Source organism: Labeo rohita, chromosome 20 (assembly GCF_022985175.1).
Source record: "Labeo rohita strain BAU-BD-2019 chromosome 20, IGBB_LRoh.1.0, whole genome shotgun sequence".
Classification (NCBI taxonomy): Eukaryota; Metazoa; Chordata; class Actinopteri; order Cypriniformes; family Cyprinidae; genus Labeo; species Labeo rohita.
The window spans coordinates 22,123,600-22,150,415 of record NC_066888.1 but is presented as its reverse complement, the minus strand read 5'-3'; the positions used below and the strand labels follow the sequence as shown (position 1 = coordinate 22,150,415).

Here is a 26,816-nt window from a genome sequence, read left to right as displayed (position 1 = left end):
TTGGACAATATTTCTTTAGAAAAACAAGTGATTTATACACTTATGTTTAATGTTATATTTTGTAATATTTGCATTGTTTTATTTTTATATTCCGAAATTTTTCTTCATCCAATATTTTGAGGAGACTACCTTGCCTCCTCAAAGGCCTCTGATTCACACATATGCAGAATTGAAAAGTCATTCCTCTGCATCTGTCTCTCTCTCTGAAGGTGGCTGAAGGGTGGCGTTCCAGTGAGGCAGGGTGAAGGGGTCCGGATAACATCAAACGGCCGTCGATTGGTCATCTCGCGTGCTCAGGTGTCTGATACAGCGCTTTTTCACTGTGTAGCGACTAATGAGGCTGGAGAACAAGAGAGAGAGTTTAAAGTATCTGTACATGGTAATTGATCATTTCATATTTTTATTTACCATTTTTATTCCTTGTTTAATGTTTGTATTTGATGTTTGCCTCATCTGCTCACAGAGGGAAGGTCAAAGGTGACTTTGCTTTTTAAGCTGCAGACACATTTCGGGTACTTTTATGGTAAAATTTCATTGTTTGTTTCTTTAATATTTGTCTGTCAGTCCCCCCAACTATCCGTTCCACCGGTCCAACTGAGAGGTCTGTGGTCCTCCATACATCAATCAGCCTCCAGTGTGTGGTCAACGGAATTCCACCTCCCAGCATCACATGGCTCAAAGATGGCCGTCCTGTGGACACAACACAGGAATTTCTCAAGGTCAGATTTGAAAGCACCAAACTGAATCAAATGTTTGAAGAGGTTTACATTACCACATATACCATCTCCGCTTTCTTTATCTCTCTGTCTGGCATGTAGCTGGAATCCGCAGGCAGGGTTTTGCACATACAGAAGGCCAGGCTGGAGGATGCAGGGAAATATACGTGTGTGGCAACCAATGCAGCAGGCGAGGCACAACAGCACATTCGCCTCAATGTGCATGGTAAGAAATGTACTTAAAAAATCAAGAAGGCACAGGCATAATAACTTAGCTAGGTAGTTGAAGTTAATTGAGTGTATTTCAGAAAGCCTGTCAAAATCAAGAGGAAAAAAAATATATATATATTTTGCATAATGCACAATTTTAGAATCATTAATATTGTTTAGATTATGTTTTTTCCATGACAATTAAACACAATTATACACATTTACTCTTCATCTCTTCATGTTAATATTTCAAATATTTAACTTATTTTAATTTATAATATTTGAAATGCAAGTTTACATCATGTTACTATATGGTAATTTATGCTGATTTAACAAAAAAAAAGTTTATATATATGTGAGTGTGTGTGTGTGTATTTTATTTATTTTTATTTATTAAGCTGTCTTATTTATATATATATATTTTTTAATTTACCTACATATCCTTAACATGCAATTCAGTAAATAAGTATGTGCGTGTGTTTTATAGAACCTCCCAGCATTCAGTATGCTGGAGAGACGCTCAATGAAACCATCCTTGCTGGCTTCCAAATTCAGCTGGAGTGTAAGGCAACAGGAAGTCCTCTGCCAGGTGAGCTGAGCTATAATACATGTCCTCTTGTTTTGAGGGCAGTATTTGAACTGGCTAGTATCATTTGTGTAGTTTCTCCTCTCATGCTCATTCTGCTGCAGCTGTGACGTGGTATAAAGACGGCCGTCCACTGACGAGTGCTGCAGGAGTTAACATTCTGAGCAGAGGTCAGGTGCTAGAGATTGACCGTGCACAGGTGTCAGATGCCGGCCTCTACAAATGTGTGGCCATCAACGTGGCCGGCAACGCTGAGCTCACATACAGTTTGCAGGTGTATGGTGAGTGTGTTTGTCTCTCCTAAACAACCTTAAACCTGTCAAAAGTTTGAAACTCTTTCTTAAAATATGTTTTGATTATCTAACACTCTTTGTTTGTCTCCATTAGTTCCTCCTTCTATTTCCAGTAAAGGAGGAATGAAAACAGTGGTGGTGAATGACCCAGTCAGGTTAGAGTGTGAAGCCTCAGGAGTTCCGGTGCCCAGCCTTACTTGGCTCAAAGAAGGCAGTCCAGTCTCCAGCTTTTCAGATGGCATCCAGGTCTGTATGTGTGAGAGTGTGAATGCTCTCATGCATATATAGCCATATATATATTCATACTTAACTTAAAAGTTAACAAGCTATATCAGTTTTCGATTTCCTTTTTTACTAGGTATTGTCAGGTGGCAGGGTGTTGTCGTTTGTAAGTGCACAGGTCAGTGACACAGGTCATTACACTTGTGTTGCTGTGAATGCAGGTGGAGAACAGCACCGAGAATATGACCTACGTGTGTACGGTGAGCTCAAAGACACACTCATTCCTAAACCTGATTAAATTGATTCTTTTGATGTTTCTATCCAAGAATTCTAAAAAAAAAATGTATTTTGGTTTCCACAAAAATATTAAGCAGCACAACTATTTTAAGCGTTGTTTCTTGAGCACCAATTATGCATATTAGAATGGTTTCTGAGTCATTTGACACTAAAAACTGGAGTAATGACTGCTGAAAATTCAGCTGTGCCATCACAGGAATAAATTAAGTTTTATAGTATATTAAAAAAAAAAGTTATTTTAAATTGTAATGATATTTTGCAATATTACTGTTTTTGCTATATTTTAGAAATGCAGCCTTGGTGAGCATAAGAGACTTCTTTCTAAAAGATTTTAAAACTTCTTACTGACCCCAAACTTTTAAAAGCAATTGTGTATGTTTGTGTCTGTGTCTTTCAGTGCCGCCCAACATCATGGGTGAGGAGGTGAACCAAACAGTTCTGATAGGTCAGTCAGTCCAGCTACATTGTCAAAGTGATGCCATCCCTCCACCTGCACTGAGCTGGCGGAAAGACGGTCGACCGCTCTATAGAAAACCAGGTCTGAGCCTGTCAGAAGACAGCAGCTTATTGAAGGTACACTACATCTATCAACCTCTAACCTGCCTGTAAGTTTTTACCTGGGCCAGTAAGCAACAATCTGTCAAACACCCAGACAGCCCTAGGAGATAATTAGCTCTAACACCCCAGCATCACAGTTTGGGTGTAAAAATCTTGTTTAAATTGTTTGAATTTGGCCTATTTGTCAGTTAAAATGAGTGTCTTCATCCTGTACTACAATAGCAAGTGAAGGGCACCTTGGATTGTTGTCATATTATTTAAAAAATCCTAAAATGGTATTGATATGATAATTGTTTTGGTTTTGCAGATTAACAGTGCTCAGGTCCAGGACACAGGCAGGTACACGTGTGAGGCAACCAATGTGGCAGGAAAAACAGAGAAGCATTATAACCTGAATGTGTGGGGTGAGTGCTGAAAATAGAATAGAGTGTAAACTCTGAACTTGAGTCAAAATATAATGTAAACCGTTTTTCTTTTTCCTTCTCCTTTCTATTTGTTTTCCCGCAGTTCCTCCTAGTATCCGTGGATCTGATGAGGTGTCTCTTCTGACTGTGATTGAGGGCGGCCTCATCACGCTTGTGTGCGAGTCCAGTGGGATCCCTCCTCCCAGTCTCACCTGGAAAAAAGATGGTGAGACTTAACATGACTTTTCATCATCACAAACCTCCTTGCTACTATCCTTATCATATTTATCATAAATTTCAACCTCATACTCTTACTTAGTGATCCTTAAAGTATCTGAATAAACACCTAACCATACGTTTTTAAATTATTCTGTGTGTGTCTCAGGCTCAGCGCTAAAGGGAGACTCTCGTGTGCGTGTCCTCTCTGGTGGGCGTCAGCTGCAGATTTCCAGTGCTGAGAAAGCAGATGCTTCCTCTTACACCTGTTTGGCCTCCAGTACAGCTGGCAATGCAATGAAAGAGTACAATCTGCAAGTTTACGGTACATCTTTTTCTCTCACATTATTCAGTACAGGCATAAACATTCAAACTAGGACTGTGTGAATTAGGGTCACAATTTTTGAGACAGCAGTATGTGCTGTCTCATCATATAAAAGACACTACACATGAACTTCACCATTTTTTTACGTTTTCCTTTACTCTAAACAGTTCGTCCCTCCATCAGCTCCTCAGCTAAGGATGAAGAGACGGTGACACGTGGTGGAGATATCACACTGCAATGTGAGGCAGATGGGGTCCCCAGACCTGCCATTTCATGGATGAAGGACGGTAGACCCTTGAGCACCGGCCGCACGGCTCAAATCCTTAATGAGGGTAGACTTTTACGCATCCAGGATGCTCAAGTAGCCGACACTGGACGATACACCTGTATCGCTGTCAATGTGGCTGGACAGGCTGACAGGAAATACGACGTCAATGTTCATGGTGAGAAAAACAGTCAAAAGTTTGTTTCTTTTAATTGTAGTTTTTCTCAACTACCACTAAGTGCAAATAGCCTGCCTTGTTGGCAGAGAGTATTTACACTAACTCCACCCACCAGCATTTGGTGGGGTTAGACAACATTGCAAATGGTGCCCATTAAATAGCAGCTGCAATGGTGTAGATAAAGCATAGGAAAAGCCTGTAGCAATTATTTTTTTGACACAGTTGACCCAAGTTCGAATCCACCTTTTGCCAAACTGATTTTTTCCCAGTTCACATCATATATCAGATCGGAAAGGCATTTATTTCCAATGAATATAAAGGAAAAAATCGAAAAGTGTCTCACGGGTGTTTATCGGTTAGGGTTAGGAGTAGATGTAGGGAGGGCTTTATTTTTCCCAAGCGGCATCCATTTAATAATTTCATTAAAAATGATCATTTACACTCAACACGTTATTATTGCATACTGTTTTATAATTTACAACAATACTGAGGTGCATGTAGAGTTGAGGTCAAAAGTTTACATTCACCTTGCTGAATCTGCAAAATGTTAATTATTTTACCAAAGTAAGAGGGATCATACAAAATGCATGTTATTTTTTATTTAGACTGACCTGAATAAGGTATTTCACATAATAGACATTTACATATAGTCCACAAGAGAAAATAATAGTTGAATTTATAAAAATGACCCTGTTCAAAGTTTACATACACTTTTCTTAGTACAGTGTTGTTACCTGAATGATCCACAGCTGTTTTTTTCTTTAGTGATAGTTGTTTAACAGTTAAACTACCCGCTGTTTTTCAGAAAAATCCTTCAGGTGCCACAAATTCATTTTTTTTTTTTTTTTTTTTTTGTGTGTGTATTTGAACCCTTTCAATTGTGCCATCAATTTCGAGATCCGTCTTTTCACACTGAGGACAACTGAGAGACTGCAACCATTACAGAAGATTCAAATGCTCACTGATGCTCCAGAAGGAAAGACAATGCATTAAGAGCCGGGAGTGTAAACTTTTGAACAGAATGAAGATGTGTACATTTTTCAAATTTCACCTAAATATCATATTTTTTCATTTAATACTGCCTTTCAGAAGCTACTGAAGATACTTGCATGTTTCCTAGAAGACAAAATAAGTCAAGTTTACCCTGAAATTCCAAAAGTTTTCACCCCCTGGCTCTTAATACATTGTGTTTCCTTTTGAAGCATCAGTGAGCATTTAAACCTTTTGCAATAGTTGCAAATGAGTCCCTTAGTTGTCCTCAGTATGAAAAGATGGATCTCAAAATCATACAATCATTGTTGGAAAGGGATCAAACCTACAAAAATGGTGAAAAACCAAACACTTTGTGGGATTGAAGGATGTGTCTGAAGAACAGCAGGCAGTTTAACTGTTCAGGACAAACAAGGGACTATCACTAAGGGACTATTACTGAACAACTATCACTAAACAAAAAACACAGCTGTGGATCATTCAGGTAACAACACAGTATTAAGAATCAAGTGTATGTAAAGTTTTGAATGGGGACATTTTTATAAATTCAACTATTATTTTCTCTTGTGGACTATATGTAAACATCTTCTATGTGAAATATCTTATTCAGGTCAGTACTAAATAAAAAATAACTACATTTTGTATGATCCCTCTTACTTTGGTAAAATAATAACATTCTGCAAGGTGTATGTGAACTCAACTGTATCTGCCACTGTTAAGTAGTATAAATAACATCTAACTACTATTATTGCAAAGTAAATACTCCTATTTTTACATAGCGTAAATAGAATCTATTGCTATTTGCACTTAGTGTAAATGGCATCCATCGCTGTTTTCAATTGGTGCAAATAGCTGTTGCCTTTTTTTTCGTCTTTCACATATATTCACACTTTATGTGTATCATCTCTTCAGTTCCTCCCACCATTATCGGACAGACCCAGGTGCCTGAGAATGTGAGTGTCGTTGTGAAGAACCCAGTTGTTCTCACTTGTGAAGCTTCTGGAATGCCACCGCCATCCATCACCTGGCTCAAAGATGGCCAGCCGATCAGTGTGTCTAGCTCTGTTCGGGTCATCTCAGGTAGCAATTTCTTCTTTAATGAATGCATATGTCTTGATCCAAAATGTCTGCACCACTGAGTTTAGGTGAAGAGCCCAGGACCAGTTATAAGATTGGGTTAACCAGGTGTAATAACTCAACTTGGTGCAACAAGATAGCTTCAGTAAGCAGCCAAACACCACAGATCAGTGCTTAACTGAAAAGAAAAACAGCTTGACAGATGTTCTTGTATTTGAACATGCAAAGACTCTCCATTAACAGCTTCCAGTGTAAACAGAGACTGGTCCTCCGCCAGCAGCAAGTATGAGGTACATCCATCATTGTAACCTCAGACGTCATAAACCACCAGAGGTCACCTGCGCAAAATGAACCACATTGTAAATGAATCTGTTCTGAGCTTTTCTCAGACTGTCTATCTGCATGCCATAGACAAAACACAAAGCTGGACAAAAAACAGGACCAGAATATGTAGGATAGGCACATTATTGATCGCATACTCACAAGTGTCGCTAGTCTTATTGCCTATATAGAAACACACATCCACAGTTACTGTGTATCATTTCTGGCTGAGCACAAACTCCTTTCCTCATTATAAGAGAAAAGAACACCAGGGAAGAAAAGAGAGACACATATTTGTTCAGGTGATCATCTTTGCTCTCTCCTAGGGAGTGATAATTACTCGTTTAAAGAGTGAAAATGGGAGGTTTGACTTGTTGATGGGTTAAGCTCTGTTTGAACAGCTGTTAACTTAAGGTCTCTCGTTTCATACCAAACAATAGGGACATTTATGAAGCCTGTTTTTTCGGAGACTAAGTGAAACTCTGAGCTTGCTCACTTATTCGTTTTGCAGACGCATCTTTTCTCTGTGTAAATCTCGCTCTTGATTTATAGCTGATTAAGTAATTCCCTAAGAGAAGTGTACGTGGCCTATCATTTTAACTCAATGTGCAGATATAATTCTATCATTCAGCCATCTGTGAGTCTGATTTATATCTGTAATGATCTCAGGTGGACGAGGCCTGCGTTTGATGCATGCCGCAAGTGAGGATGTTGGGAGATACACCTGCATCGTGTCCAACTCTGCAGGAGAGGAGCGGAAGAATTTCGACCTAAACGTCCTGGGTAACGCAAGCACTATATACGAGACAGTTATAAAAGACATTTATAAAAATTACCCTGTTCAAAAGATTACATACACTTGATTCTTAATACAGTGTTGTTACCTGAATGATCCACAGATGTGTTTTTTATTTAGTGATAGTTGTTCATGAGTCCCCTTGTTTGTCCTGAACAGTTAAACTGCCTGCTGTTCTTCAGAAAAATCCTTCAGGTCCCACAAATAGTTTGGTTTTTCAGCATTTTTGTGTATCTGAACCCTTTCCAACAATGACTGTATGATTTTGAGACCCATCCCTACTCATATGCAACTATTACAGAAGGTTCAAACACTCACTGATGCTTCAGAGGGAAACACAATGCATTAAGAGCCGGGGGTGAAAACTTTTTGAATTTGAAGATCAGGGTAAATTTAACTTATTTTGTCTCTTTTAGGAAACGTACGTATCTCCTGTAGCTTCTGAAGGGCAGTACTAAATGAAAAAATAAGATATTTAGGAAAAATAAGAAAAATTTACACATCTTCATTCTGTTCAAAAGTTTTCACCCCGTGTCTTAATGCATTGTTTTTCCTTCTGGAGCATCAGTGAGCATTTGAACCTTCTGTAATAGTTGCATATGAGTCCCTCAGTTGTCCTCAGTGTGAAAAGATGGATCTCAAAATCATACAGTCATTGTTGGAAAGGGTTCAAGTACCCAAAAATGCTAAAAAAAACAAAAACAAAGAATTTGTGGGACCTGAAGGATTCTTCTGAAGAACAGCGGGCAGGTTACCTGTTTAGGACAAACAAGGGACTCATGAACAACTATCACTAGGCAAAAAACAGCTGTGGATCATTCAGGTAACAACACAGCATTAAAAATCAAGTGTATGCAAACTTTTGACTTCAACTATATTTTCATCTTTATTCTGTCAACCTCAGTGCCGCCCAGCATTGTAAATGAGGGCACAGTGGAAGATGTGAAAGTAAAGGAGAGACAAAACATCATCTTGGCCTGTGAGGTCACTGGTAAGTGACAGGAACCACAAGATTACCTTGCTTCCTATCTTTTGTGTTCGTCTCTTACCTCTTGTTGACCAATTGTTTGGGTGGTCTAGGTAATCCAGTGCCGGAGATCACATGGTTGAAGGATGGTCAGCCACTGCCTAGTGAGTCAAGGCTGCAGGTAATGTCAAATGGACGTTTCCTGCAGATCAGTGGATCCCAGGTGGCCGACACAGGCAGGTACAGCTGTCTGGCCTCTAACAGCGCTGGAGACAGGAGCAGACACTTCAACCTCAATGTGTTAGGTATGTTTGGGCAGGAGGAATTAAAGTGTCTTTTTATAGTCTTGTGTGTGGACTTATTTGTTTCTGTCCCCAGTTTCTCCCACCATTGCTGGTTCTGGTCCAGAAGGTTCAGCTGAAGAGGTTACTGTGACATTGAATAGTCCTACCTCTCTTGTATGCGAAGCCCAGTCGTACCCCCCTGCCATCATCATCTGGCTCAAAGACGGCACGCCGTTTGAATCCAGCCGTAACGTCAGGGTACTTCCAGGTCAGATCTCAACCCCTAACTTAGATTTTCATTTAAAGTAATGGCTTCGGAAGCAAGATTAAATTGTGATTAAATGACTGCATTTATATTTTGAGGTTTACTACAATATGCTTTTTTTTTCTCATTGCTCCTTCATATATGTTTGTGACAGGTGGTCGCACTTTACAGATCTTGAATGCTAAGCAAGAGGATGCTGGGAGATACACATGTGTGGCGACTAATGAGGCTGGAGAGACACTGAAGAACTATGAGGTCAAAGTTTTCGGTGCGTGAGAAAACTGATCTACAACGCCACCTTTTGGCGCAGAGGAATATAAGACTTTCTGTGCGTCAGTTATCAGTAGTCTTTTTGTGTGTTCCTTTCTTGCAGTCCCTCCAGTCATCAATAAGAATGATATCCCAGGAGAGAGTCTGTCTCCTAAAGAGGTGAAAATAAAAGTTAACAACACCCTGACACTGGAGTGTGAGGCTCAGGCTATTCCAACACCTACTCTAGTGTGGTACAAAGATGGCCAGGTGAAAAACACATACAGTATATCAAAAAAACTGATGTTTTTAACTCTTATGAGAATATTGATTTTTCTTTCTACTCTGTGTCTTTCTCTGCAGATCCTGAAAGCAGATGGTCACCTCACAATCACAGCAAATGGTCGTATTGTTCAGATTAAACACACTCAGGTGTCCGATACGGGTCGTTACACCTGTGTAGCCACCAACATCGCTGGAGAGGATGAGAAGGACTTTGATGTAAATATACAAGGTGAATAGGGTTTTACATGTTCAGAATGCAGAATTAAATAGTCTACATACACGCTAATATCCAAATGTATTTATAAGTATTTTTTAATACTTTTCATTAGCAGTGGTGCATTACAATGATCATGAGGGATCATTGAAAATTCACATGAAAATTTTAAAATATATTAAACTTTAAAGCAATTATTTTAAATTGTAAAAAAAATTCACAATATTACAGTTTTACTGTATTACGATCAAATAAACACAGCCTTGGTTAGCATGAGAGACTTAAAGTTTGACCAACTTTAAGGAGCAGGTCTCCCCCTAGTGGCTGCATTATATATTATCGTCTGGATCTCATTTTCAGCTTGTTTTAAACCTTTTATCTGTGGATTTATACCATAATCTTCAGGCTTTATCCCTGTCTATAATCGTAAAAATCCTGTCTGTGTCTCAGTTCCCCCTAGTTTCAGAGGCTTTGGAGACTCTGTCCCTGGAAATAATGGAGACGTGAAGGATGTGATTCTTAATAATCCCATCTCCCTATACTGTGAGACCAATGCCGTCCCCCCTCCCGTTCTCACCTGGTACAAAGATGGACACCTGCTGACTTCTAATGATAAAGTGCTCATCCTACCAGGTGATTGGCTAAATAATAATATTTTGATTATATAGCATGGCAAATAATTTGCTTACTATTTTAATGCTTTGATACTATGTTGTGTGTTAGTGTATAAGAATTGTTTTTGTGCTTCATTTCTAACAAAGGTGGAAGAGTCCTCCAGATCCCTCGAGCCCAAGCAGAGGATTCTGGAAGATACACCTGTGTGGCTGTGAATGAGGCTGGAGAAGACTCAATCCAATATGATGTTAGAGTGTTGTGTGAGTCTTGAGTGTTAACCTTTCTTTCTTAAAGGAAAGTCCACTTCCAGAACAAAAATTTACAGATCATGTACTCACCCCCTTGTCATCCAAGATGTTCATGTCTTTCTTTCTTCAGTCGTAAAGAAGTTATGTTTTTTGAGGAAAAAATTTCAGGATATTTCTCCATATAGTGGACTTCAATGGTGCCTCCGAGTTTGACCTTCCAAAATGATGAGCGTTTGAAGTTAAAAAGTATATAAATTGAATTTTTTTTAGAAAATAACTGATAGTTTTGCTAGATAAGACCCTTCTTCCTTGGCTGGGATGTTTAGAGCCCTTTGAAGCTACATTTATTTATTTTGGAAGTTCAAACTCAGGGGCACCATTGGAGTCCACAATACTGAGAAAAATCCTGAGATGTTTTCCGCAAAAAAACATAATTTCTTTTACGACTGATAAAAGAAAGGCATGAACATCTTGGATGACAAGGGGGTGAGTACATTATTTGTGAATTTGTTCTGGAAGTGAATTTCTCCTTTAAATGCTAAACATAACAACAGCAGCAATGCAACTATTGTGTATGTTTACATATGTGTCTCTCTTTTGTCTGTGCTTTTGGATTATGATAGTACCGCCCTCGATTCGTGGAGCTGATGGTGACCTGCCTGATGAGATCACAGTGCTGGTTAACAAGACCGCATTACTTGAGTGTCATGTGGATGGGAGTCCCACTCCTAAAATCAGCTGGATGAAAGACAGTCAACCCCTTACCACAGACAACACACACAGACTTCTGTCCAATGGCAGGACACTGCAGGTGAGAGACAAATCAACTGTGATGCAACAGGGACAGTTAAAAAAAAAAAAATATCTATATATATAAGAAAATTATTAATTCATATGTTTGTGTGTGTTACAGATTTTGAATGCACAGGTGACAGATACAGGACGATATGTGTGTGTGGCTCAAAACTTAGCTGGGACAGCCGAGAAGTCCTTCAACCTCCATGTGCATGGTGAGTCTATCATGGCTTTGTTTAGCGATGCAGGTACTGCTGAGGTTGTGTTGCTGTTTAAATCACATTTAGATTTTTTATACCTTTAGATTTATTATGCATTTAAAGTATACATTTTCATCTATGAAGAGCTTTTTAACTAATAATTGGTGACATCATGTTTGTATGTGTCTGTTGTCAGTTTCTCCCTCCATTGTGGGCGTCAGGGAGGAGAATGTGACAGTGGTGGTGAATAACTTCATATCTCTAAACTGTGAGGCTACTGGATTCCCGCCTCCCACCCTCAGCTGGTTCAAAGACAGGAAACCTGTACAGGCCAGCAGCAATGCACTCACAATGCCTGGTACACATGCACACAAATATGCTTACTGACACATTATAGAAGGACTATGTAGTGTAGCCTGAATACATATTACACATAAATTGCCTCTCCTCTCCTACATCTCTCATTCGGTCTCTAGGTGGTCGTACTCTCCAGATCCTGAAAGCAAAGATGTCTGACGGTGGGAAATACAGCTGTGTGGCCATCAACCAAGCAGGAGAAGCCCAAAAACTCATTTATCTTACAGTATATGGTTAGTGTGCTGGGTTTGTGTTTATATTTGTTTTTTATAAACCTGGAATAAAGCATGCCTTTGTAAAATTTTTCAAAGTTAAAGAAAATACTTGGTGGAACCAAATCACTGATCTAAATTGCTGGTGATTTCCCAGTTCCCCCTAGTATTAGACACAGCAGTGGGGATCTTCCAGTGGTGTTAAATGTCCAGGTGGGCAAGTCCGTTACTCTGGAGTGTGAATCTAATGCAGTGCCTCCACCCATCATTACCTGGTACAAGAATGGACGTCCAATCACTGAGACCACCAACCTGCGCATACTGGCTGATGGACAAATGCTGAAACTGAGAGAAACAGAGGTCTGTGTGAGATATTTGGCAGGTGTTAGCTTTGAATGAGGTGAGGTGGATGTTTGATTTTGGCTTAGCGATACAATAGGTGAAAAAATCCCATAAACTTACACTGAAGGACGGACCCAAACTATATCTAGGAACCAAATTTTAGTAGAGGTTTTAAGCTGGTAAGTAACCACTTAGAAACCACCTAAAACAACTGCCTTAGCTTTAGGTTGGTGGTGAGATTTGTGCTGTACACTGGCGTTCAAAAGTTTGGGATCGGTAAGATATTTAATGTTTTTTTTTTAAGAATTATCTTATGCTCATCAAGGCTGCTTTTACTTGATCAAAATTACAGAAAAAAACAGGAATATTGTGAAATATTACAGTTTAAAATAATGATTTCCTATTTTAATATATTCTAAAATAATATTCCAGTGATGCAAAGCTGAATTTTCATCAGCTGTTACTCCAGTCTTCAGTGTCACATGATCCTTCAGAAATCATTCTAATATGCTGATTTTTTTTATCAAGGTTGGAAACACCTGTGCTGCTTAATTTATTTTTTTGGAACCTGTAAAATATATATATATATATATATATATATATATATATATATATATATATTGGGGGGGGGGATTCTTTGATGAATAAAATGTTAAAAAAGAAGATAATTTATTTTAAAAAAGAAATAGGTTCTAACAATATAAGTCTTTGCTATCACTTTTTTTTCATCAATTTAACACATCCCCAAACTTTTAAATGGTAGTTTATATTGTTACAAAAGATTTATATTTTAAGTAAATGCTGTTCTCTTTAACTTTTTGTTTTTACAGAATTCTGAAAAAGTATCACAGGTTCCAACAAAATACTAAGCAGCACAACTGTTTTCAACACTGATAAAAAAAAAAAATCTGTATATTAGAATGATTTCTGTAGGATCATATGACACTGAAGTCTGGAGGATTATGCTGAATTTTCAGCTAATTATGCTGAAAATTCCACTTTGCATTACAGGAATAATTTCATTTTAAAATATATTCACATAGAAAAACATTTTACATTGAAATAATATTTCACAATATTACATTTTTTTCTGAATTTTTGATCAAATAAATGCAGCCTTGATGAGCATAAGAAACTTCTTTAAAAAACTAATTAGAAATCTTCAACTGATCCCAAACTTTTAAACAGCCGTGTATGTGCAAGCACCACTTACATTCACTTCAAAAAATAAAGATAAAAATATTTCTTTAAAGAATTATAAATGCTTTTTTCTCTGTCAGGTGTCAGATACAGGCCAATATGTCTGTAAGGCCACAAATGTAGCAGGTCAAGTGGACAAGAACTTTCATCTCAGTATTCATGGTAAAAAACATTTAAATATATGAGTATTTCATATTTTATCACATATATTTTGTAACAATATTTACTGTTGTTTTTGTCGTTTTAATGCATCCTTGCTGAATGAAAGTGTAAAAAATCATACCGACCCCAAACTTTTGAACAGTATATGTAACACTTTGACATTATGGTTTTGTTTCTGTGATATTTGTGCAGTTCCCCCACGGCTGGACGGCCCAGCAGTGGAGCGTGTGGTAGAAACCATCAGTAATCCTGTCACTTTCGCCTGTGATGCTACAGGGATCCCTCCTCCCTCACTCACCTGGTTGAAGAACGGCAGAGTGATTGGTAAGATAGACAGTCTACAGATTTCTTAAGATTTACATTTCTTTTAAAATGAACTTATGCATTTTTGTTGTCTTTCTAGAGAATTCAGAGTCTCTAGAGATGCATATCTTGTCCGGGGGCAGTAAACTTCAGATTGCCCGCTCGCAGTTATCTGACAGTGGCACTTACACCTGTGTGGCATCCAATGTGGAGGGCAAGGCCCGCAAAAACTACCACCTTACAATACAAGGTACGAGTAAGCATTATTTAATACTCAATATCGTTTTTTTACTAGACCAAATTACCATCTGTATTTTGTGTTATTCAGTCCCACCAAACATCATAGGATCTGAGTTACCCAGTGAGATGAGTGTTCTGCTGAATGACAGCATACAGCTGGTTTGCCGTGCCGAAGGAAATCCAACCCCTGAGATCCAGTGGCTGAAGGATGGAAAGACACTTAGCAGAACCGCCCAAAAGAACATCAAGTAAGAGCAAATTTCTGCATCCAGTGTATTCTCTGCATACTCCTTTTTCATTGTATATTGGTATGAGACAATACAAGTCATAAGGAGTTGAACCAGAGTCATTTTTGTTTCAGAATCAGCCCTGATGGCAGCACACTGACCGTGACAGCCGTTCACACATCCGACAGTGGAAAATACACATGTGTGGCCACCAATCAGGCTGGGGAGGAAGACCGAATATTCAACCTAAATGTCTATGGTGAGTTGTGTCTTTGCAGGATTCATCACTATTACGAGTGAGAGGTGGAACAAACTTTTTTCACTACACAACAGTAGTCTTTTCCCAGACATTTGATAGCTGCATGTTTTGTTCCCAGTTCCTCCTCTGATTCAGGGGAACGGGCCTGCTGCCAAGGAACTGACCGCGGTGCTGGACAGCTCAATAAATATCGAGTGTGTAGCTAGTGGTTCTCCACCTCCGCAGCTCAACTGGCTGAAGAACGGTCTGCCGCTTCCAGTGTCGTCTCAGATACGACTGCTGTCTGCCGGCCAAGTCCTACGGTAAGAGATCTGACAAGTTTTGAAAATTATGGTCCCAGGATGGCAAATTAATTTTTGCTCTTTAGCAACACCTTGCTTAGATTTCTTGAATTTAAATGTTATTTTAGTATTATTTATATAGTATTATATTATTTGTTAATAATTTTATTAAACTTTATTTTTACATTTTCAGTTCTCATTTTCATTTTAGCTTTTATGTGCTTTTTAGTGTTTTTAGTATTTTTTTTTAAATATTAAATAAGGTGTCATTTGTTAACATTAGTTAATGTATTAACTAACATGAACAAACAATAAACAATACATTTATTACACTATTTATGGATCTTTGTTAATATTAGTTAATAAAAATACGGCCATTCATTGTTTGTTCATGTTAGTTCACAGTGCATAACTAGTGTAAACAAACACAACTTGTGATTTTAATAATGCATTAGTAAATGCTGAAATTAACATTAACTAAGATTAATAAATGCTGTAGAAGTATTGTTTAGTTAACTATTGTTAAAAAAATGTACCTTATTGTAAAGTGTTACCAGTTATTTCAGTTAACGAACATGTAATAGTTTTATTTACAATAACAACACTGAATTGCACACTTGCACAAAGTACTAAAACTGCAAAAAAGAAGTGCAAAAATTCATAATACTAAATGCTTTCATCTGATTGTAATTTTTGGTGTTAGCATTGCTCGTGCACAGGTTTCAGATGGAGGTAGCTATACTTGTGTGGCCTCCAACAGAGCTGGAGTGGACAACAGACACTACAGTTTACAGGTGTATGGTAAGTTAACCTGTCTGTATTTCCAAATATTAAATATAGGTGCATTTACAGTTAAAACGTTCATTTAAATAAGAAATTTGTGTGCTATATGTATCTATTGTATCTATAATATTTGACTGTTATACTGTTATGCTTACATTTGTCATTTCTTGTGCCATTTTTCTCAGTTCCTCCCAGTTTGGATGGGGCAGGCAGTACAGAAGAAGTAACAGTTGTGAGGGGAAACACAGCCTCCTTCATCTGCATTGCAGATGGGACGCCCAATCCGACCGTTACTTGGCTAAGGAATGGTGCAGCACTACCTAAAGATGCTCACCTGTTGCTCCTCAACCAAAACAGCACCCTTCAGATTTCCCATGCGAGAGTTAACCACACAGGACGTTACACCTGCACTGCACATAATCAGGCTGGAGACGCAAGCCGCCACTTCAGCCTCAAAGTATTAGGTGAGAGACTGTGCATCAAAACAGAATGACTATATTGACACCTTCTGTCACAGACTTATTGACATCTATCCCTGTCTCCCAGACCCACCACGGATCAACGGCTCTGGTGTGCCTGCTGAAGTCTCTGTGGTTGTGAATCATGTCCTGGAGCTGGTTTGTGAGGCTGACGGCATACCTTTACCCACACTGACCTGGCTGAAGGATGGGCGGCCGCTGCTTCAGACGGATAGTATACGGCTCCTCAGAGACGGAGAGGTGCTCAGAGTTGCTTCTGCTCAGGTGAGGTGTCAAAGTAGCATTCTTTTCTCATCTTAGTTGTTGCTCAGTGTGATCAAGTGTTACAAATTCCTTAATCACATTGTGCTTCTTAAACACATTGTCTACCATGTTTATACCTTCTTCTGCTGACTCGTGTTTACAAACACATGTAGGTGGAGAACACTGGAAGATACACGTGTTTGGCCACCAGCCCTGCTGGAGATGATGATAAAGAGTTTCTTGTCAGAGTACATGGTGTGTCAAAATATTTTTCATTGTTTTTAAACTAAAATGGCACCTCATATAATATGCTTAACAACAATCTTTTCCAACAGTTCCACCCAACATAGCCGGTGACAGAGGTGTGCAAGAAGTGTCTGTCATGCAAAACAGACAAGTGACCCTTGAATGTAAATCAGATGCAGTTCCACCTCCAACTCTCACCTGGTTTAAAGATGGAGCACCTCTTAAGGTATCCAATGAAAACAACATTCAGTATTAAAGCCTCGAGAGAGTTACAACACTTAAAACTCTGATGTGGCAGATAAGGTTTCAAATGCATATGGCAGAAATAAAAACGTCTGTATGATAAATTGCTTATGTTTCGCTAAACACATCTGCTAAATGTAAAATGTAAATTTAGACAGATCATTGATAGTCATTTATTTTTAGAGGTTTCTATGGAAGCTTGTTTCCATAAATATTTATTACAACTTTTTATCTCACAATTCAGGTTTTTTTTTTTTCTCAGAATTGATACGAGAATTTTGAGATATAAACTCACAATTGTGAATTATAAAGTCAGAATTGTGAGATATAAACTTGCAATTCTTTTTTTTCTCGCAAATACCAGTTTATATCTTGCCATTCTGACTTTTTCTCAGAAATGTTAGATATAAACTCGCAATTGCGAGTCCAGTTTTGAGGGGGAAAAAGGACTAATATGTTCTCAGAATTGCAAGTTTGCAAGTTTATCTCAAAATTCTGACTTAACATACAATTGCGTGTTATAAAGTCAGAACTGTGAGACATGAACTTGCAATTGTGAGTTATAAAGTCAGATAATAATAAACTTGCAATTCTGACTTCATTTCTCAGAATTGTGAGTTTATACCTCACAATTCTGACTTTATAACTCACATTTGTGAGTATATGTCTTACAATTCTGATTAAAAAAAAGTTAGAATTCCAACTTTGTATCACGCAATTGTTGAAAAAAGTCTGAATTGTGAGATAAAAAGTCACAATTACTATTTTAAATTTTCATTAAGTGGCGGAAATGGGCTTGCATAGGTTTTCCTGTTTGTTAAAGACTATATAATATACAATTCTACAATCTGAAGAAGTTTTAAAATCAGGTAAGTTCTACTTTTGACTATATTTTGAGGTATTTTACATGTACTCTACCATTCAAAAGTTCGGGGTTGATAAAATTCTGTAATGGTTTTGTAATGGTGAAATATTACAATTAAAAATGTATTTTTCTGTGATGACATTGCTGCATTTTAAGCAGTTATATGCTTTTATGCTAAAGAGCTTTTGCAATGCTTTCTCCAGATGTCTCCACGGGTGCGTGTTTTGTCCAGTGGTCGTTACCTGCAGATAAACAATGCAGTGCTGGGAGATGGTGCCCAGTACACTTGCGTAGCCAGCAATGTTGCTGGAGAAACCAGACGCCACTTCAACCTTACTATCAATGGTGACCAGCAATTTCTACACATGTTCAAGGAAAATATTGTGAGTTTACATCTACTAGCATATGTATATGCTAAAATAGACATTCTTTTTGCAGTCCCTCCCACAATAAAGGATGGTCCTCAGTCTGTGTCAGTTCATATCAATCAACCGGTGGTTCTAGAGTGTGTCGTGAATGGAGTACCCGCTCCACGCATTACTTGGAGAAAGCATGGATCCATCCTGGCAGGAAACAACCCCAGGTCAGCACTCAGCAGCACAGATCACTTGAGAGCATATCACAGCTCCCAGTTTTTTTCATGGCGAATAACAAACACGTTTTACGTTTAGGTACAGATTTGGTGAGGATGGTTCACTTCACATCCTCTCAGCGCAGGTGACTGATACGGGACGCTACCTTTGCATGGCCACCAACCAAGCGGGCACAGAGCGTAAAAGAGTAGATCTGCAGGTTAATGGTGAGTCTTGAAATATATGCATTGAACTCACTATATCTTGAATGTGTCTGGTGCTTTTCATGTACACTTACACATTAATGCATTTGGCAGATGCTTTTATCCATTGCATTCCACGTATACATTTAAGTTCATGCATTTGCATATCACTGTTTTAAATATCTTGTTTATTAAATATCTTAGGAACTGTCCTGACATACAGTAAACACAAATGTTCTCTCATACTCCAGTGCCACCCTCCATCGCCGAGGGTCCTACAAACATCACTGTGACAGTGAATGTCCAGACCACGCTATCCTGTGAGGCCACTGGCATCCCCAAACCCTCCGTTCGCTGGACCAAAAATGCTCAAGCCCTTAATACTGACCAGAACCAGAATATGTACAGGTTCAGCCAGGTTTCCTCCCTCTTCTTATCACTTCTCACTGTATCGCCAACCAAATGAGCATTCCTCTTAATTTGAATCACAGTAGGACCCTTGAGACAAGACACTTGAGATTCACAATTTCATCTAATTAATCAGTTTGCAATCTGTCCTCAGGCTGTTGTCGTCGGGCTCTCTGGTTGTGATGGCACCCACAGTAGAGGACACAGCGCTGTACGAGTGTGTTGTATCCAATGAGGCAGGCCAGGAGCGCCGAGCCATTCAGCTGACCGTACATGGTAAATCCCTGCTTCCACATATGACATCCATGACTTCAGTATGTGAATTTCAGGAGGACCTAATGATTATTTCCATCCAAAGTTCCTCCTTCTATCGCTGATGAGGCCACAGAGCTGGTGGTGAGCAGACTGTCCCCTGTCGTCATCGGCTGCACTGCCTCTGGAGTGCCTCATCCTGTCTTATACTGGAGCAAAGATGGATTGAGACTAGCTAAAAATGGAGAGGGCTATACGATACTGCCGTCAGGTGAGCTTTATGTAGTAACAGTATGGAAAAAAATAACGATTTAAGTTTGAAGTTCATCTAAATGTTACATTTTTATTTCCTCGGTTTCTCTTAGGTCCTCTTGAGATCACAGCTGCAGATCTGAGTCACTCAGGCCGTTACTCTTGTGTGGCAAAGAATGCTGCAGGCACCGCACACCGACACGTTCAGCTCACAGTGCACGGTAAGAGATGTACAGAAACAATGAAACCCAAAATGATTTTAAAGGTGCCACTTAAAGTGAAAGTTCACGCAAAAATGAAAATTCTGTCTTTAATTATTCACCCTCATGTTGCTCCACACCCGTAACAAATATAACAAATTGCCATGTCTGGCTCCACATTTATTTCTCTCTTTACCATTTTTGTCTTTATTTATATTTTATAGAACCTCCGGTAATACAGTCACACCCCTCAACACTGGATGTCATTTTAAACAACCATGTGACCCTGCCCTGCAGAGCAACAGGCTCCCCTCGCCCAACTATCACCTGGCAAAAAGAGGGCATCAACATCTTTACCACAGGTGAGAACAAATGCTGCCACTGTGGGGATAATTGACAAGTTTTTCATCTCTTTATAGTAGCTTTTAATTACTACATTTACTCAATAATTTATGATTTAAATAAATATTTGAATAATTTATATAGTTAATTATGTACATTTTGTTTAATTATACAATATATTGTGTTACATACATTACATACAACATTCAAAAGTTTGGGGTAGGATTTTTTGACATTATGACTAAAAAAAAGTTTTCTATTTTAATATATTTTGAAGTGTATTTTTTTCCGGTGATGAAAAAGCAGCCATTACTCCAGGATCTAGTGTCACATGATCCTTTTCAAAAAAAAAAAACTTTTTATAATTATTGATGTTGAAATCAGTTGTGCTGCTTAATATTTTTGTGTGAGACTTTGTGAGTGATTATTTAATGAATAGAAAGTTCAAAATAACTGCATTTACTTAAAGAAAATGTAACGTAAAAATCTTTACTGTCATCTTTGATCAATTTAATATAAATGCCCATTGTCAACTCTGAATAAAAAATGAAAAAGGTAATTCCGAATTTTTATCTCACAATTCTGACTTTTCAGAATTGTGATACAAACTCGCAATTCTCACTTTTGTTCTCAGAATTGTGTATTATAAACTTGCAATTGCAAGAAATAAATTCGCAATTCTGAGAAATAAAGTCAGACTTTTTTTGCAGAATTGCAAGTACATATCTCTGACACAATTAATTAGAATTTAGCAATTCTGAGAAAAAACTCTTTTTCCTCCTCAGAATTGTACATTATAACTCAAGTTAATATCTCACAATTCTGAGAAAAAGTCAGAATTGCAAAAAAAAAAAAAAAAAAAAAGCCAGAATTGTGAGGTACAAACTTGCATTTGCAATGAAAAAAAGTCAGAATTGCATGTTTATGTCATGCAGTACTGAGAAAAAAAGTCAGAATTGTGAGATTGAAAACTCACAATGATCTTTTTTTTTTAGGGGCACAAATGGGCTTCCATAATTTAATGCATCCTAGCAATGAAAGTATTAATTTCTATAAAATAAAATCTCACTGACTATCAGACATTTGGATTGCAACTTAAATATTATTCAAAATGTAATGTTTAATAATTGTGGTTCATTTAATTACATTATACCTTTCATCTTCAGGAGGTGATTTAACGGTGCTCCCCATTGGCGGCCTGCAGATCTCTAAAGCCAGAGTGGAGGATTCTGGAACCTACATGTGTGTGGCTCAGAATCCAGCAGGCACTGCACTGGGCAAAACCAAACTCAGAGTACAAGGTTAGGCTCATACTTTGGCTATGATGAAAATTAAGATTTTTGTGGGAAATGATGTCTCAAATGTTTTTACATTTCACTTTTGTTGCAGTGCCCCCTGTCATAACATCCGACATCAAGGCGTACACTGTGGCAGTAGATGCATCTGTAACTCTGCAGTGCCATTCGGAGGGTTTTCCTACTCCCTCTATCACCTGGCACAAGAACGGGCAGCCGCTGAGTGAATCGGTGCGGCAGCGAGTCCTCAGCACAGGGGCGCTGCAGATCGCCTTTGCCCAACCTGGAGACACAGGCAGATACACCTGCACGGCTGCTAATGTGGCTGGAACCACCAGTCTGGAGATGAGCCTCACTGTACAGAGTGAGTGAAGAGGATAGATGGATTTATTGCATAAACATCGATAATTTAATTGAACTTATTGTTAATATTGATTAATGCATTGACCATCTGGTATAATATAGTACATCCATTTTTTCCTTCTTCCTCTCTACCTCAGTACCTCCTTCCATCCGTGGAGGAGAGTCAGAGGTGTCTGTGGTGGAGAACTCCCAAGCTTTGCTCGCCTGTGTGGCAGACGGGGTTCCACAGCCCATCATCACCTGGGAGAAAGATGATGTTCCACTTACCGACACCACTGGAGAATACACAGTCCTGCCCACAGGAGAGCTGCTCATAGACTCTGCACAGGTCAGTCTTCAAACTGCTTGTCAAAAGGTGTACATACTGTGACAGATTTCTGAGGTGTCTCTCTGTGCACGTAGACCGAAGATTCTGGGAGTTACACATGTGTCGCCACCAACTCAGTTGGGCAGGACAGTCACACCATTAGTCTGTCCGTCTACACACATCCAGCCTTCACTGAGCTCCTGGGCGATGTGGCTCTCAACAAGGGAGAGCGTCTCCTGTTGACCTGCGGTGTTACCGGCATTCCTCCACCCAAGATCACATGGGCATTCAACAACAATATCATCCCTGGTATAGATCATCCTACAAATATCCCCAATTTACATCCACTGTAGTTCAGCACAGTGTCGATAGGCAGTTATGTGAAAATCAGGAATGTATTGTTTCTGTCCACAGCCCAGTATGATCATGTTAATGGCCACAGTGAGATGGTGATTGAGCGTGTGAGTAAAGACGATTCGGGCACTTATTCCTGCGTGGCTGAGAACAGCGTAGGATCCATCAAATCTCTGGGATTTGTCTATGTTAAAGGTAAACATCTGCATTTTAGTTATGTAATGCTTTTCTCTGCGTGTACAATCGAAAGCAAATCCATTGTGAAAAACCTGATCTCTTGTCCACTTTTTCCAGAGCCACCAATAATAGATGGAGATGTTCATTCAAATCGCATTGAGCCCCTGGGAGGGAATGCTATACTTAACTGTGAGGTACGAGGAGACCCTCTGCCCACCATCCAGTGGAGCAAAAAGGGCATCAATGTGCAGATAAGCAACCGAATCCGCCAGCTTGACAATGGATCTCTAGCCATCTACGGCACAGTGGTAAACAAACACAGCACACTACAGTCACTGACACAGCTGCACACCTGAAAAACATTTCACAAGTTCACCTGCCCATCCAGTCCTGATGGGCAATGGTAAACAAATTTGGCTTGCTGTCTTTAATGGAGGCTCGGGACGGTGCAATGAGAGCTGCTTATATAGGCTCGTAATGATGATTGACAGGACTGAATTATTAGGCTCCTCCCGAACCTACTTTTGGAACTTCATATAAACTGCTGTGCATGATTTACCCAAAAATGGCAATTTTTTTTTCTCATTGCGTGTTCCAAAAAGAAACTATTCTTTTAGCTTGTAGAATGCTCTACAGTGCTTATCATATTTTAAAAAAGTCCCTCACTGAGTCCATTACATGCATTATTTTTTTTCAGCTGTGTGTAATAATTATAATTAAATACTTGAAAATAATTGTCAGTTATTTTTACATTATCAGCATTTTTTCACTTTTTAGAAGGCACAAAATATTCACCTGCTCACAACTACAAACAAAAAAGTATTTTTTATGTAAAAAGTAAAATAAAATGTAAAAAGTAATGTAAGATATAGACTTTTTAATATCCCAAGAGGCATTATTTTTACAATAATATAAGAAGTTTAATATGGTTACAAGGTTTTTGCCATCAATCTTGGATACAAAATTCCATAATTTTCCAAATGTTTTGCATTTTCCCCCTGTTTTAACATTCATAAATAAATAATGTGATCAATTTGTAATTTTTGTAGAGTGAAGATGCTGGAAATTACATGTGTGTGGCCACAAATGACGCAGGAGTGGTGGAGAGAACAGTCACACTGACCTTACAGCGTAAGTCTACAGTTCAAACCCAAAATTAGAATTTTAAAGTAAAATTATCCTTTGAAGTTAGTTATCTGCTGTCAAAAGCATTATTCAGGGACTAGTTTTCTTATCTACATTTGAGTTTAAATATTGTTACAAATATGCAAATATTGTTCTATCCTAACAAACCATACATCCATAAAGCTTATTTATTCAGCTTTCAGAAGATGTATAAATCTTAAAATCTTCAGAAATTGACCCTTATGACTGGTTTTGTAGTCCAGAGTCACGTGTCAAATAAAATATGTATTAATATAATTTCAATTTATTACAAAACATTAATAAACTTCACATGAGTTTATAGAAGTGGCTGCTTAATACAATATTAGCAATCACAGACACTTGAATTCGGACGGGATTAGATTTCTAAGAGAACCATTTAGTTAGCCAAAAAACTGGTAATTTGCTCTGGAATTATTACAAAGGTTGTGTGAGAAAAACAGACTTTGCAGATTCGCACAGGATTAAAATCACAAGGTATGTCTGTGAAACCAATTTCTCTGAAAAACTAGTCCTATCTGAATAGGGCTAAAGTCAGAACTCAAAAAGGAAATAAACCTTAAAGTGCCCCTATTATGCCATTTTAAAGGTTGCTAATATTGTTTTAATAGACTCCCAAAACAGGTTTACATGTATGCAAGGTCAAAAAACACTTTAGTTTTCTCCAAAAATAGATTTAAATTTACCCCATTTCTAAATGATTCCTAAACGACTCGTGCGAAGCAGTTCGAAGAATCAGTCTCTCTAAACCCCTCCTTTCCGTGAGCCCTCACTGCTGTGATTGGTCAGATGGCGCAGTCCTTTATGATTGGTCTATCGCGTACGGTGTGTCGGAAAACGAAACGCCCATTGTCATAACTGACTGACAGCACTGGATACTTGTCAATACATAAAAAAGATGGCATCGATTCCAGCCAGAGTCTGATGATGAAACGGCTGAAGTGGCTGATCCACAAGTTAGCACGGTCTACCGTGGAAAGTGCTTGCAATTTGCTTTTATAACCGAACCGGGCACACCTCTATGTTGTAAACTTCAGCAATGTATAATGCATTAAGCGGCTTTCACACCGAACGCGGAAAGCGCTGCGCTGGCCGCTGGGTTCAGTGCAGCCCTTCAGAGCGCAGCGGAAAAAGTTCATTTGAACAACTCATTTGAACTTTGCTCCGCTGCGCGTCCGCTTTAGTCGAGGCCGAAACAAGCCGTCCACGCAGGGCGGAAGCAATTGAAACGAATGGGTTTCATAGCACAGCGCTTTCCGCATTCGGTGTGAAAGCCGCTTCGTACACCATCCTTTATCATTACTCCAACTAATGAGACAGACAGACAGTCAAGCTGCATCAATCACAAATTGTCAGACTACAGTGGGTCCACAGCTGAACAACAGAACTACACAAGCGTGATTTAGCCGGTTAGCATGACATGTGCAGGGTTGTTACACAACAACATACACAACTACGTATTTTGAACGATCGCTAGAAAATACAATATTTGTAGATTCATCATCTTTTAGAAGTGAATATAAAACAGTTTTACTCACAGCGTATGATACAGCGTCTTCCGTATAATGTACGTGTAAATTTCCATGTGACCTAAACCCCATGGAAATGTATGGGCGAGCAAGTTGTTCGCGACGTAGAACGTAGGTGGACATTATGCAAATCTGTTACTTCGTGACGTGTGGCCGTAACAGAGAAAGATTTGAAATCCTGACGACTCGTTTAGGCAAATGTGAGTCGACTCTTTTTTTTGATAGACAATAACTTTATGTATCGTGCACTGTCGGCTTCACAACTTTGCAGATAGCTTATGTTCACATACAGCTACATGACACACTACATGAAAGATCATATTTGAAAACGCATAATAGGGGCACTTTAATAATATTTATAACATAGCACTTGCTTGTGTTACTGTAATAACATTAGTGTTGTTCCGCAGGTTCTCCGACCATCACTGTAGAGCCAGTGGAGACAGTGGTTGACGCTGGTTCCACAGTGGTGCTAAACTGCCAGGCAGAGGGGGAGCCTGTGCCTATCATCGAGTGGTCCCGTCAGGGACGACCACTGTTAGGTAATGAACGCATCACCACGCTGAAAAACGGTTCTCTGCGGCTCAGTAGTGCTCAGAAAGAGGACACAGCTGAGTATGAGTGCGTGGCCCGAAATCTGTTAGGCTCTGTGCTGGTGCGCGTGACCCTCACAGTGCGAGGTGAGCTAAATTGCACATTTACATTTTTAGTGAGTATTCAGTAATAATGCAGTCAGATGTACAACTGAAGTCAAAAGTTAACATACACCTTGCAGAATCTGCAAAATGTTGATTATCAAAAAATGCATGTTATTTTTTATTTAGTACTGACCTGAGTAAGATATTTCACATAAAAGACATACATACAGTCCACAAGAGAAAATAATAGTTGAATTTATAAAAATGACCCTGTTTGAAAGTTTGCATACACTTGATTCTTAATACTGTGTTGTTACCTGAATGATCCACAGCTGTTTTTGTTTAGTGATAGTTGTTCATGAGTCCCTTGTACTAAATATAAAACAACATGCACTTTGTACGATCCTTCTTATTTTGGTCAAATAATTAACATTTTGCAGATTCTGCGAGGTGTATGTAAACTTTAGACTTCAACTAAACTACAATGGGGGATTGAATTGTGTGTTTCGCAGTTCATGGAGGCTTCTCTGAATGGATGGAGTGGGGAGCCTGCAGTGTTTCCTGCGGTACAGGACTGCAGAAGCGGCTGAGACAGTGCAATAACCCATTTCCTGCGAATGGAGGACGCCACTGCTTAGGATTGGCAACAGAAACACGCAGCTGTCAAGGCAAACCTTGCCCAGGTAAATTAGTTTGGCATTCCTTTTGTTTTACATTATGAGCATTTCACCTGCATTTCTGA

At 38.8% G+C, this 26,816-nt stretch overlaps 1 protein-coding gene across 1 annotated transcript in view; it reads left to right on the top strand.

Moving 5' to 3' along the window:
* The window catches only part of hmcn1 (hemicentin 1), a 93,296-nt gene that overhangs the window by 56,524 nt on the left and 9,956 nt on the right, over positions 1-26,816 (top strand). Inside the window, 55 exon segments of the mRNA XM_051138888.1 lie at positions 210-379; positions 565-719; positions 819-942; positions 1,414-1,515; positions 1,617-1,793; positions 1,900-2,051; positions 2,164-2,287; positions 2,722-2,897; positions 3,190-3,286; positions 3,390-3,512; positions 3,672-3,827; positions 3,995-4,270; positions 6,173-6,340; positions 7,328-7,441; positions 8,359-8,445; positions 8,535-8,726; positions 8,800-8,973; positions 9,125-9,238; positions 9,344-9,489; positions 9,583-9,733; positions 10,169-10,351; positions 10,480-10,593; positions 11,205-11,392; positions 11,495-11,591; positions 11,773-11,934; positions 12,053-12,166; positions 12,303-12,505; positions 13,768-13,849; positions 14,042-14,173; positions 14,253-14,402; positions 14,481-14,640; positions 14,754-14,878; positions 14,997-15,180; positions 15,863-15,960; positions 16,128-16,406; positions 16,489-16,685; positions 16,838-16,919; positions 17,000-17,136; positions 18,222-18,363; positions 18,457-18,601; positions 18,690-18,817; positions 19,045-19,201; positions 19,356-19,477; positions 19,560-19,724; positions 19,819-19,926; positions 20,130-20,267; positions 21,414-21,548; positions 21,637-21,906; positions 22,043-22,233; positions 22,308-22,521; positions 22,627-22,761; positions 22,861-23,051; positions 23,793-23,874; positions 25,847-26,116; positions 26,587-26,757. Coding sequence (XP_050994845.1) covers positions 210-379; positions 565-719; positions 819-942; positions 1,414-1,515; positions 1,617-1,793; positions 1,900-2,051; positions 2,164-2,287; positions 2,722-2,897; positions 3,190-3,286; positions 3,390-3,512; positions 3,672-3,827; positions 3,995-4,270; positions 6,173-6,340; positions 7,328-7,441; positions 8,359-8,445; positions 8,535-8,726; positions 8,800-8,973; positions 9,125-9,238; positions 9,344-9,489; positions 9,583-9,733; positions 10,169-10,351; positions 10,480-10,593; positions 11,205-11,392; positions 11,495-11,591; positions 11,773-11,934; positions 12,053-12,166; positions 12,303-12,505; positions 13,768-13,849; positions 14,042-14,173; positions 14,253-14,402; positions 14,481-14,640; positions 14,754-14,878; positions 14,997-15,180; positions 15,863-15,960; positions 16,128-16,406; positions 16,489-16,685; positions 16,838-16,919; positions 17,000-17,136; positions 18,222-18,363; positions 18,457-18,601; positions 18,690-18,817; positions 19,045-19,201; positions 19,356-19,477; positions 19,560-19,724; positions 19,819-19,926; positions 20,130-20,267; positions 21,414-21,548; positions 21,637-21,906; positions 22,043-22,233; positions 22,308-22,521; positions 22,627-22,761; positions 22,861-23,051; positions 23,793-23,874; positions 25,847-26,116; positions 26,587-26,757 — 8,429 coding nt within the window.